The sequence below is a fragment of the Puntigrus tetrazona genome, chromosome 12 (assembly GCF_018831695.1).
Source record: "Puntigrus tetrazona isolate hp1 chromosome 12, ASM1883169v1, whole genome shotgun sequence".
Lineage (NCBI taxonomy): Eukaryota > Metazoa > Chordata > Actinopteri > Cypriniformes > Cyprinidae > Puntigrus > Puntigrus tetrazona.
Window position 1 is genome coordinate 12,266,736 of NC_056710.1, and position 13,013 is coordinate 12,279,748.

The 13,013-nt window shown below is 37.0% G+C and overlaps 1 protein-coding gene across 11 annotated transcripts in view; it reads left to right on the plus strand.

Annotated features, from left to right (window-relative positions):
- Positions 1–13,013, plus strand: part of cacna1g (calcium channel, voltage-dependent, T type, alpha 1G subunit) — a 186,896-nt gene that overhangs the window by 101,147 nt on the left and 72,736 nt on the right. For all 11 annotated transcript variants that reach the window (XM_043253658.1, XM_043253657.1, XM_043253663.1 and 8 more), the window contains exons 6-10: positions 627–786; positions 2,469–2,760; positions 4,535–4,627; positions 5,967–6,780; positions 7,281–7,660. In XM_043253658.1, coding sequence (XP_043109593.1) covers positions 627–786; positions 2,469–2,760; positions 4,535–4,627; positions 5,967–6,780; positions 7,281–7,660 — 1,739 coding nt within the window. The remainder of the gene's footprint in view (positions 1–626; positions 787–2,468; positions 2,761–4,534; positions 4,628–5,966; positions 6,781–7,280; positions 7,661–13,013) is intronic.

A 13,013-nucleotide genomic window follows, 5' to 3' on the forward strand; every position in this document is an offset into this window, starting at 1 on the left:
TCTCATTAGAGAAGAGCGAATTTAAGGGGCTAAAACCCGTCTCGAAGACGATGGCTTTGAGAAATGCAGCATCTGCACAATACTGAGCTCTGTAAACCCACACAGCACAGAGCCATTTTATGTGATGACACGGATCCTCCATTGTCATTCATTCCTGTTAATGCCTCACTGCTTATCGCCACTCACTCTTCCTCCAAATGTGGAAATTACAGCCGGCCACAGTTATCACCCACAGACTGCAGGCTGCCAGGGAGCACCGGCTGGATTACCCTGCTCTACCAATTACCCGCCAAACCCTGAGCAGGAAATGATTTTCATCATTTATGCTCCAGTCAGCTGGCATTGTGGCTTGACACAGGGCAGATATATTGGAAAAGCCAGGGCAGCAGCAGTGTCTGAAAAACTGGATATCAGCAGAGATTTTTACTGGCGCGTATAAACATTTGTGCTCTGAGTCGACAATGATCCTCTATAAACGTGAGAGCAACAGTTTGTTCAGTGTATTTTAGCGCTATAATTTCATATGTTTTACGAGAGCAATATGCTTGTGGTCGTATCTTTTTATTATTACAATTGTGTATTTTTGAGTGTGTAGTACTACAGTTGCTCTGTCGTTTGTGTTGCAGGTATGAGGATCCTGGTGACGCTTCTGCTGGACACTCTTCCCATGCTGGGCAATGTGCTGCTGCTTTGCTTCTTTGTTTTCTTCATCTTTGGGATCGTAGGGGTCCAGCTGTGGGCCGGGCTTCTTCGCAACCGCTGCTTCCTCCCAGAAAACTTCTCTTTGTGAGTGGGATGGCCTGGGATGTAGTGTCACAAGCATGATATTAATTTACAAGTGACCTCAGGGGTCTTAAAATGAGAGGGTTTATATTGTGAGAACATTATGTTAGTGCTGTCGAACAGTTAATCACATACAAAATAAAGAGTTGTTTCCATTATATATGTATGTGTACTGTGTATATTTACATATATATATATATATATATATATATATATATATATATATATATATATATATATATATACACACACACACACACACACTGTATATTTTGAAAATATCTGAATGCATACATTTTTATATTCATATTCTTTTATATAAATATATTTAATATATAAACTAAATTTTTCTTAAATATATGCATGTTATATATGCAGAACAAATATACTCTATACACAAATATATTATGTAAATATGTTAATAACATATTAATAGTTAAATAAATTAATGAATAAATATATGGCATTTTATGGGCTTACAGCAAAGAGGAATGAAAGCAATAAACAGCAAAAATATATATTGGTATATATATATATATATATATATATATATATATATATCTCCTCAGTGTTACTTCAGCATTACTCCTTACCTCATTTTTTGAGAAAATAAAGTTCAAATTGATATGGAAATAAAAGTACACCAAATGTCACAAAAGAGTCACAGGCAGCATTTTATGTTTGATGAATCGCAAAAAAAAGAGAGAATACATTTCCATTTCTCTTCTTTCTGCTACTATTAATTTTGACCCATAAATCAATTCTTTTTGTTTACTATCTAGCGCCGTAAACCCCACAGCTATCATTGCACTGAGAGCATGAATTAGACCCAATGGATTCATGGCCTGGCTAACACAGCGTGTTGAAGGAATCCACTGCCTCACAGAGATTGGCTTACAGCGGTGATTATGTAACATTAAGACGGTCTTAAACTGTTAAATTGCTCTTAAGAAATAAATATTTCAAGGGGCAGGGTTCTTTGGATGGCTAGGATTTGTCCCAATGGGTAATTGAAGGTACTTGTGCAGCTAATTCGCCATGGCACTTTCTCTCTGAGGTGAATTTGTGTTGACAGACGGCCCAATTATCCAATGTCAGAGCCAAACGCCATTAAAGCTAGGCCTTGCTCAATCGCATTTCTTCTGGAGATAGTTACCGCTGATCTCGCTGCAGCCTGACTGCTGCTTTAATGGGTGTTTGCCCAACCTCAGGAGAAGCTGAGGCTGAGCAGAGGGCACTGAAGTCTTCATTGGCTGAGTTATTGCACAAAAAAGGTGAATTTTTGAAAAATATCCTGGCTACTCAATACTTCATTGACAGCAGATAAGAAACAGGACTGTAAAGCTGCAAAATAAGAGAAAACTAATAACATATAACCATAAAAGGGGTGCATACAACTTATTCCAAGCCTTCTGAAGCGTGCCTTGTGTGAGGAACATGATCAATTATTTTGTTTTTTCAAGAACAAATTTTTCTAGTACCTGCTTGACCTTGTTGGCATAACCGGTCTGAATGATTTTTGAAGCTTGACAGCCTCACTCCCTTTTTATTATATATTTATTGTAGTACATATTTCTAATTTAGCAAAAAAGGATTCCAGCGTCATTAAAGAAGTTATTACATTTGCATTATTGTGTGCTAAACTATAATTTAAAGAAGTAATTCTTGTTATATCATTTGTACAGGCCTACCAGTCTAGACCTTCACAATTACTACCACACAGAAAATGATGATGAAAACCCGTTTATCTGTTCTCAACCACGGGAGAATGGCATGCGCCTGTGCAGCTCCATCCCCACACTCCACGAGGAGGGCCGGCAATGCCAGCTGGACATGGCAGCTTACAATAGCACAGACAACACCACCTGCGTCAACTGGAACAAGTATTACACCAACTGCTCTGCCGGAGAGGCCAATCCCTTCAAGGGGGCCATAAACTTTGACAACATTGGTTATGCCTGGATTGCCATCTTTCAGGTCTGTTGCATGTCTTCTTTTATTGCTGATGCTGCGAAGACTTATACTAAGATCTATTAAAACACTTACAATGCATTAGAATGACAGTTTAGTTCGGATGCACAATAGATTGTTACTGTAAAGTTAGTTGCTGTTGGATATGTAAATTGTAACCTGGCCTTAAAAATATGTACCTCTGTGCACTTTTTGTGCAAAACCTTTTGTACATACCTTACTGCACGTTTCACTGCAGTTTCAAAGAGAAAGTGGCGCTAAAACACAGGTTCGATATGTGAACCCTGGCACATTTTATTAAGTTGATATATGTATCTAAGTATCCATGGAATGTTGTTAAAAGTTAATGCTCTATTATGTTGCAAATATGCCTTGCATCAAATCCAACCCTAAACCTAGGTCTGGGTGATATATATCGATCAATATTATCCGCAACTCGTCAGTTCTTTAATTAGCTGTAAATCTCCATCACCTGTTTTCAAAAAGAGTGCCAGTTAACACACAGAGCCGTAGATCACTGGCACGCTACGCAATATCGCATTCAGTTTCGCGGGTGATTCACTGAAGTAGCTTGTCAGTATTCTACGCCTCTGTGTTTTAACTGGCGCTACGTTTAAAAACACCACTAATCAAAGAACCAGCTTTACGGACGAGATGCACATGAATATATCAATCAATATACTATATCTAAGCGATAGTGTTAACAAATGCAAAACTGATATAAAAGAAGCATTTGTTGATGGTGAATTGTTGAATTTATCAGCGTTTTACTGCCTCTAGTCTTAATTTCTTTTGGAAACTGCAGTGATAATGTACTTGTCGGTTCACATTTCGCGTCTCGCTAAAAAGTGCACAAAAGTTACGCTTACGACATGAGACCAGGTAGGTAAATTGTGCATCCAAACTAATACCTTATTTACATTCTTGAACATAAATGTGCTTACCTCATTTTCCCTGACCATTCAGTGATGTCTAAAACGCTTGACATTGTGTTTAAATAACAAAGCTCATTTGTCCGGGGATTTTGGATTAGCCTTTTTAGAATCTGGCATGGAGGCAATTGCAGGGATCAGCAGGCTCTGTTAATTTTTATCCTGTGTTCTTTTATCACAAAAAGGGTGATAAGGTTTTAATTCTTCTGCATGTGCCCACTGATTTTAATCTCAAATTGAATTGAAATCTCACTTTTCATATGTTCGCAACACAACGAAATACATTTCTATTAAATATTTAAGAGACTGTTATGTGCTGAACTGCGCAGTGGCCTGATGACTTAATCTTCTCTTTGCAAGCGGCCAATTCTGTGCCTCGCCGCTTAATTTTTAGTATCTAAAAATGAATTAGCTGTCTGACAGCCCTTCATCCTGCTAGCACACCCAATTGCCCTGTAAATAGCAAGCAAATGCCTTTTTCCTTCCGGTTTTGCCTTTCCCCATCTCTCTCTAATCTGTGACAGATTAATCAAAGGGAATGAAGAGTGCATGCTGGGTAGGGTGTCCCCCCCCGAGCATTCAATATCTGTACTGTCTGTACATCATGCATGCTTGAGTACAGAAGCAAAAACTGATCACAGAAGCATATAATCAGAGATTACTTTTATGCTTTTAGTTTGCATGTCCGTTACTGTATTAAAATTAGTGCCAGTATGTTTTTTTTCCATGTTTGTCAAGAATACACAAGTTTCCTAAAATAGTTTTATATAAAAATAACGCCTTATATGTACTGTCTCTTATGAGACATAAGCTGCTATGAATCCTTCTCCTTTTGTTTTTTCCTGTAGGTTATTACTCTGGAGGGCTGGGTGGACATCATGTACTTTGTTATGGATGCTCACTCCTTCTACAATTTCATCTACTTCATCCTCCTGATAATAGTGAGTGGTTGTGGGCTGAGCTGGGCAGACCTGGACTCGTTTATGAGAGTATTACCTGAACTGTCACTGAACAGACAGCCTTATACAGGCTCTGATGTAACTCTGTGTCAGACAGGCTTAGACTGAGAAAAGTGAATCATGTTTTAAACTTTTTTTTAAATGACCAACAGTTGTAGTTGCAATGTCTGTAACATGCTGTAAATCAACTTTTTTTTCTTTATTTACACTTATGACTGGTTTTCAGTGTTGGACAGTGATGAGTTAACCCAGATTTAAAAACCAACAATCAAATTGTTTATTTTATTAATTTTCATGACTAGCACATGAAAGTGATGTCCCCAGTGCAGCATTTAAGATTGGAATATGGTAAATATTACATTCAGCAGATAGAAACATTGCAGTATATTGATGTTGTCAGGACAAAAGATGATCTGAACACTGTTGTGTAACATCCCACCTACATCCCTCCGATCAGCATGTGGTACCCAAATTTTAATATAATTAAAAAATTTGGAAAAATTAAACACTTCCTAACAAACGTATGTGATTTGATTAAATATGCAATGTAATATAATCGTATATGAATAACCAAGAGATTACAATTAACTTTTTACTGTTTGTAATAACTTCTGACTGCGATCCACTGTAGATATTGATCAAATGATGAGGAAATATGTTGTTGGTGACATTCTTGAAAAATGTTATGTAGAAGGTAATTAGTAGTGTAACTAATTACTGTTCCCAGAAAGTAATAAGTAAAGTAATTATATTACTTTTGAAAGGAGTAATGAGTAAGGAGTAAGTAGTATGGAGTCATATTACATTCTTTGAGTAACTAGCCCAACGTTGCATTTTAAAACATCATATGATGACTTTCTATAAAGCCACTTTAAAACAGTGTGTATTATGAAAAGCACTATGCAAATAAATTTGTTAAACTGACTGTAATTGTTATTTAATGTCATGTCTTTCAACAAAACACAAAAAATATATATTTTGAAGAATATTAGTAATCAAGAACTGTTTGACTATTATTGTATATACAAAAACAAACAAACAAAGAAAGCGGAGCAAAAAGAAACAGAAACATTTCTCAAAATGTTTTCTTTTGTGTTACACAGAACAATGTAAATTTGGAATAATATGATGGTAAATGAAAAATGACAGAATTTTTGTTCTTTCATTCTTCACTTCCAGTCTGTTCATTATAATTTCTATTAGTACAGAAAATAACCATTGATTTTATGCTTGCTTCTTTCTCATGCCATCTTTTCTGTTTTTTTACAGTAACAATGTTGTGAAGCTCTCTGTGTTCATGGTCTCCTCTGCTGTTTTTCAGGTGGGCTCATTCTTCATGATCAACCTTTGTCTAGTTGTCATAGCGACACAGTTCTCTGAGACCAAGCAACGAGAGAGCCAGCTTATGAAGGAGCAGAGAGTGCGCTTCAGGTCCAACGCCAGCACGCTGAATAGCTTCTCTGAGCCAGGAAGCTGCTACGACGAGCTTCTTAAGTACCTAGTCCACGTCATCCGCAAAGGCACCAGGCAAATCTGCCACCTCATCCGAGTCGCCGGTCGTCGAGCAGGCCTGCGGATCTGCGCTTCTCCTCCACTGGAACCCCCGGCCACGAAAAGACGGCGTCAGAAGCAGCGCCAGGGATCCATCCGTCATGTGATGCACCATCAGCACCACCTCCACCATCACTACCATCTGGGCAATGGGAGTGTCCGAACTGATGGGGGCAGAGAGGTGGATAACGGCTCCCAAAGTGGAAATATCAACAACTCTGGGCATCTCATTCTACCGGTCATTGTCCCTCATCAGGACCCCTTTTGTGGGTCTCTGGGCCCCAGCGGTGCAGAATCTGTACATAGTGTTTATCAGACTGTGGGCAACCTTGAGCCGCTTCGCTGCGGCCCTTCACCTTCTCCCACATTTCTCCAAGCATATAAGAGGAACTCTGTACCATTTGCGGCTCCAGTACATAAGAATTACCCAACGTTACAGTCATCTCTGGCCTTAGAGCAGCTCAGACAGAGAATCCTGGAACCAGGAGGAAGCAGCTGTACTGCTAGTGTCTTTACCAACCTAAATATCCCACCTACTCCCATCAACACCTCTCAGTGCCTGGTGGAGACACAAGGTCCTCCTGGTAAATGGATTATTAACTGAAATTCTATTCAGCTGGATGTGTGAGACACAAGTTTAGAGTAGAGCTGGGCAATATGAGCAATTATTGAATTATTAAAAATTAACAAAATTAGTAATTTCATATTAGGGCTGTCAAATCAATTAATCATGATTAATCAGATACAAAATAAAAGTTTGGGTTTACATAATATATGTGTGCACTATGCATATGTATGTATATATATATGTATATATGTACATGATGTATATATTTAAGAAATATAAGTAAAAGTCTTATTTGGATGTGAATTTGACAGCCCTATTTTATATTTTTGAATGTTGTATTGTCGTTCATATCGTCATGGTTACTGATAATGGTTGCTGATAATTAAATTAATTAAAAAATAAATATGATTATGTTGTTTGATTTCTTTGTTTTTTATTTTATTTATCTTTTACTTATATATTTATTTTTAATATACATTTGTTCATGCATTGTGTGCTTTTTCTTATACATTTCAGGCAAGATCATCTGTAAGGATGCGCTCATGAACTGCAGTGGCACAAACTTAGACACCGCTTTGACCTTTGATCCTGAGACATGTCCGTATTGTGCCAAATCGATGGCCAATGACTCCGAGGGAGTAGATGGGAATGAGACAGCAGACTCTGACAGTGAGGGTGTGTATGAGTTCACACAGGATGCCCATTATCGGGACAGCAGAGATCCCAACAGGAAGAAGAAGTTTGCATTAGGAGCTCGGGCAGCAAAGGTGGTCCATTTCTGGAGGCTGGTGTGCGACACTTTCCGGAAGATTGTGGACAGCAAGTACTTTGGACGAGGAATAATGATCGCCATTCTCATTAACACACTCAGCATGGGCATCGAGTACCATGAGCAGGTTAGTGCACGTCTCTGAGCTGTTCTCTGAAAACTTTCATTTGTAAGATAAAATTATGTTTTTGCCTCAGAGTAAAAAAACAGAACATTTTAACTACATCTCATTTTATGTCCACATAATTGTGTCTTTATGTCTCACAATGTGCCTTTGTACTTTACAATTCTTTCTAGTAACTGTGAATTTTATCTGTCAGAATTATTAAGCTATTTCTCTTAATAGCAACTTTATATTTCACAACTATGTATTAACTTGTAGTTGTGCCTGTAAATCTCGAATACACTGCTACTCTATATATTACTGTATGAAAGTTTGGGGTAAAAGAATAGATGCATCAACAAAGATGAATATATACACATAAATATATAGCCACTTTATTAGGTACGCTGCTCGTTAACACAAAGTTCTAATCAGCCAATCACACGGCAGCAACTTAATGCATTAAGGCATGTAAACATGGTGAAGACGATTTGCGTCAGTTCAAAACGAGCATCAGAATGGGGAAGAATTTAAGTGACTTTGAAAGTGGCATGGTTGTTGGTGCCAGACTGGCTGGTCTGAGTATTTCAGAAACTGCTGATCTACTGGGATTTTCACGCACAACCATCTCTAGGGTTTACAGAGAATGGTCTGAAAAAGAGAAAATATCCAGTGAGTGGCAGTTCTGTGGGCGCAAATACCTTGTTGATGCCAGAGGTCAGAGGAGAATTGCCAGACTGGTTCGAGTTGATAGAAAGGCAACAGTAACTCAAATAACCACTCGCTACAACTGAGGTATGCAGAAGAGCATCTTTGAACGCACAACACGTTGAACCTTGAGGCAGAGGGGCTGCAGCAGCAGAAGACCACACCGGGTGCCACTCCTGTCAGCTAAGAACAGGAAACTGCGGCTAAAGTTCGCACAGGCTCACCAAAATTGGAAAATAGAAGATTGGGATGGTAGATTCAGAATTTGACATCAACAACATGAAAGCATGGGATATTTTCTTCTGTTTGCTGTTTTCCACACTGATGATAAAACATTTTTGAGCACCAAAGTCAGTCAAAATTTTATAGGATTGTGTGGCATTGAAGACTGGATTCACTGGCTGCTGAAATTTTGACTTTATTATCACAGGAATAATTAACATTTAAAATGACATTAAAATAGACAAAAATGTTTTTTTTATTATACTATTTTACAGTATTACTGTTTTGCTTTTACTTTTCTACTGTTTTTATAAAATAAATTCATAAGAGACGTAAAAAAATCTTACCAATCCCCAATTTTTTAAAAGTAGTAAATGTATATATATATATAATGTCCATACACAACTTTCCATATGCATGTTTACCATTGTGTGGGAATTCGGCATATTAGAGAATGAGGGCTGAAGTGAACTGAAAAGGCGACTGGCACACATCTGAATTTCATTGCGCTATGTTTACACAGTATGCTCGCATGCTTCACAGTCTTCTAGATCCTTTGGAGGGCACACGCCGCAGTTCATGCCCGCCTGCAACGGCCCCCCTTGTTCGTGATTGAAGTCATAACTCAGGGATTTGACGTGAACAACTAGGAAAATTATCAGTATTTTATGAGACATTGCAAGTTTGAAGGATGATGAATTCCTCGAAGTGAGAGTTAGAGCTTTGTATTCTTCTCAGAAAATGGTTGATTCTCAGACAAGAAAACAACATTCATCATCACTCACTCTGATTACAATGATTTATTTTGGTAATTTGAGAGTTATTCAAAAAATATGAAGTATATGGGAACGTCTGCTGGCAACCAGGAGGGAATATGTGGGCAATGTAAGAAGTTTGGTCCTTGGCTTTGTGAACTCAAGCAGCCAAAAAGTGAAAAGTGTGTTTTATCAGACGCAGAGTCATTGCATGATTTCACTGGGCCAATGATATATATATATATATATATATATATATATATTTTTTTTTTTTTTAGATGTTTTTCAAAATGTCTTATCCAGACTGCATTTTCAATCAGTAAAAACAGTACTATTGTGAAATATTATTACAGTTTTTAAATTTTCAGCAGCCATTACTCCATTCTGTCATATGATTTTTCAGAAATGTATCTAATATATGGTGTTGAAAACAGTTGTGCTGCCTAATATTTTTCTGGAAACTATGTGATTTTTTTCAGTATTCTTTAAACCGTATTTATTAACAAATATACATATATATATATATATATATATATATATATATATATATATATATATATATATATATATATATATATATATATATATATATGATCAACTTGATCAACTTAATTTATCCTTTTCTAAAAAAAAAAAAAAAACAACTTTATATCTCCATGTTAACGTTAATGTATATTTCCGTAATCAAAAGGAAATGTACACAACAAACACAGATGGTTTCTTTTTTTGCCTTTCCTCTCATTTTATTCCCTGTAAACTCCTGGGGAATTCTGGCAGTGAACTTCGTCTTTATGGAGCGATCCATCTGGAGAATTGGAGACTGAGATAGAGCAAGAATTTGGATGCACAAGGTCACTTGGGTTTTTTGATCCTCATAAAACGTCCAATCTGGCTAATTGCATCTGTTCCTGTTTCACATTCCTGAAGTTTCTATTGCCCTTTGTCTTTCGTACTCTTCTGAGCTCCTCTTTCCCAATCACTGACATCCTGCATCACTTTTTAAGCCCACTGTGGAATGAAGAAGCAGCTCTCGACTGCAACAGTTCCAGCTTTGTTTATCGTTCCTGAGCTTGAAATGTTGCTAGTAGGGTTCAAAACATTATTTGATGTTGTGTTGTCCAGTTTTGGTATTCCATTGTGCGGCACAGATGGAAAGATCACACATAGCTGGATGAAGTTAAGATCAAGTGGAGTTTCACAGAGTGTAGCCAAAGGGGAATGTGTGAATGACTGAGAAAAACAGGCAGAAGACGTTGAGCTACGCTAATCTGAGTTCTGTGCGGCCTCCTTCCAGACCCTGCTCTGTCTTTCTTGGAGAGGAGACATGTTGATCGCTTGATCTTACGCATGAAAACCATACAAAACCTGACCACATGGCTGCTATTTACGGAGCTGAAACGTGTGCTTTTTATTTTAGAGGTTAAATATAAATCTGCAGGCACATCTCCATCTCTCTTTTTCATCGGTTATCACATTCTACCTCTAGCCCAAGTTGTTCAAAAGCTCCTCAGCCCATTCTGTTTCTTTTATTTCTTGGCTGTGTTGCTGTTTCCCTTCCATATCGGGCTATATATCTGTCAAGTCTTTTAGCCAGAAATGGATATTTGCTTCCATAGCTAACTTTTAGAATTTGATTTCAAAAATTGCAACCATAAAACAAATGCTTGTGGACACGACTAGTACTATTCTGAAATGTTAATTTTATTAAATCAAATATTTTACACTAACTAAGGCTATATTTATTTTATTAAAAATACAGTAAAATCTGTAATATTGTGAAAATTTTGGTAATTTTTCCTTTTTTTCAAGGCGAAAATTGTTGAACTGCTTAATATTTTTGCAAGCTTTTTTTCAGGATTCTTTAATGGTATAGATAATAATAAATGTTAAAAATGTTAAATTGAAAAGTTAAAAAACTGTCACTTTTGTTCAGTTTAATGCAGCCTTGCTTAATGAGTGCTGTTTCTTAAAAAAGATCAAAATTGTACTATCCGCAAATGATAACGAACAATATTGTAATACCTTTGGATGAATGTCTGGTTACTTTTATCTAATGATAAATACAGTACATACATACACACACACATACATGCATACATATTTTTTTTTTTTTCTGCAATGTGATTCTCTTTTACATGAATATGAAAAAAACATGCCTCAGAATTACATGCTTTTACTTATCTCTTTTCCCGGTTTTATTATTATTCCTATTAAAATAAGTATGTCTTTCAGTAGGTGTATCTGAGTAAAAATGTGGTATTTGTTTGCAGTTTGCAATTTTAGAATTTCAGAAAAGCAGACGTGTGGGCTGAAGCCCCTCTAAACAGTGAGTTTGTTTACCTCTGTGTTGACACATTCTGAAGTGCTTTCAAATCACTTAATGGTCTTTCATAATCAAATGTTTCAAACTGCTCAACCCCATGGTGTGGTGCAAGAGAAGCTATGCGTCATGTACCATGTTTATCTATACCCTGTTTTCCAGCTCAAGTATCTTGTTGACACATACTTGTAGGTGAACTTTTTTAAGCTCTTAATCTTGAAGCTATGAAGTCCTTTAAGCTTCCCATGCTTCCCTTCTCTGGTTCATGGGCTTGAGTAGAGAGGAGGCTGTTGCTTCTCTAACGGACACATCTTATATCTCTAACCTGCGCTTTGCCTTTTAGCAAGAAACTCAGCACCAGTTCCATACAATTCCAAAAAAAAAAAAAAAAAAATCTCCAATATGCATCTCTGATGGGAATTGCAGTCATTCAACCTCTTCCTCCCACTCTGCCCCTTCTCTTGCTTTCCTTCGTAATGTGCTACTGGGACATAATGGTTATTGTTGTTGTGGCTATGAAAGTTAATGAGGACAGAGGGTCGCTTGCTTTGTTTCAGCACTTGCCCTGGGACTTCACACAATCTTTGTAATGACAGTTAGGCCTTATTGCAAAAACAGATAAGAGGGTGTATTATGTGGGTGTTTGACTGCATGGGTTTACCCAAATATGAAAATTGAGTAAAATATCAATTTGGGTTATATGGCTGATTTGTTTAAGGAAAGAAATGTAAAGAATTATGAGCCCTTGAAGCTCTAGATTCCAATAGGCGATACGTAATGGGGTCTTTAAAACGTCAATGTTTTTGTCCACTGCACATTCACCTCAAGCATTTGTTTACTTTAGATGAGAACTTCTTGCTAAGTGTATCGTTTTAGGCTATTCAAACTGTTATGTGGTGAACATGTGGTGAACCTTTTAGCTTGTCTACAAGCCATTTGAGCTGTAATGAGGTTACATAATGAGAGGAAATGAGACCGGCTAGTTTATGCTTCAATGAAACAATTTCAACTGCTCATCATGGGCTTCAATTATTTCTAACAGTTTCGTTTTTTTGCTGGATGTAAAGCGTGTAGCTAGTCATTGTTGCATTGTTGGTAATGAGGGAACACGTATCTCATACTTGGGAAGTGGCCACCACAGCCATGTTCTTTGCCAAAAAGGGTTGTTTTTTTTAGCGCTGTAAAGCTTTTCTGAGAAGTAAACTTAACTTCTTAAATCTTCATCTCACTCCTGCTTATCAAATCCTACAGTCGCTCTGTGAGAAATTAAATAATATTGTTGTTATTAAAAAAAGAATGAAGCATTTTTTGTAGGTTTAAATAAGTTTTAAATATTATTGCTGAGAGTGTAAATAAATACATAATTTAAAAG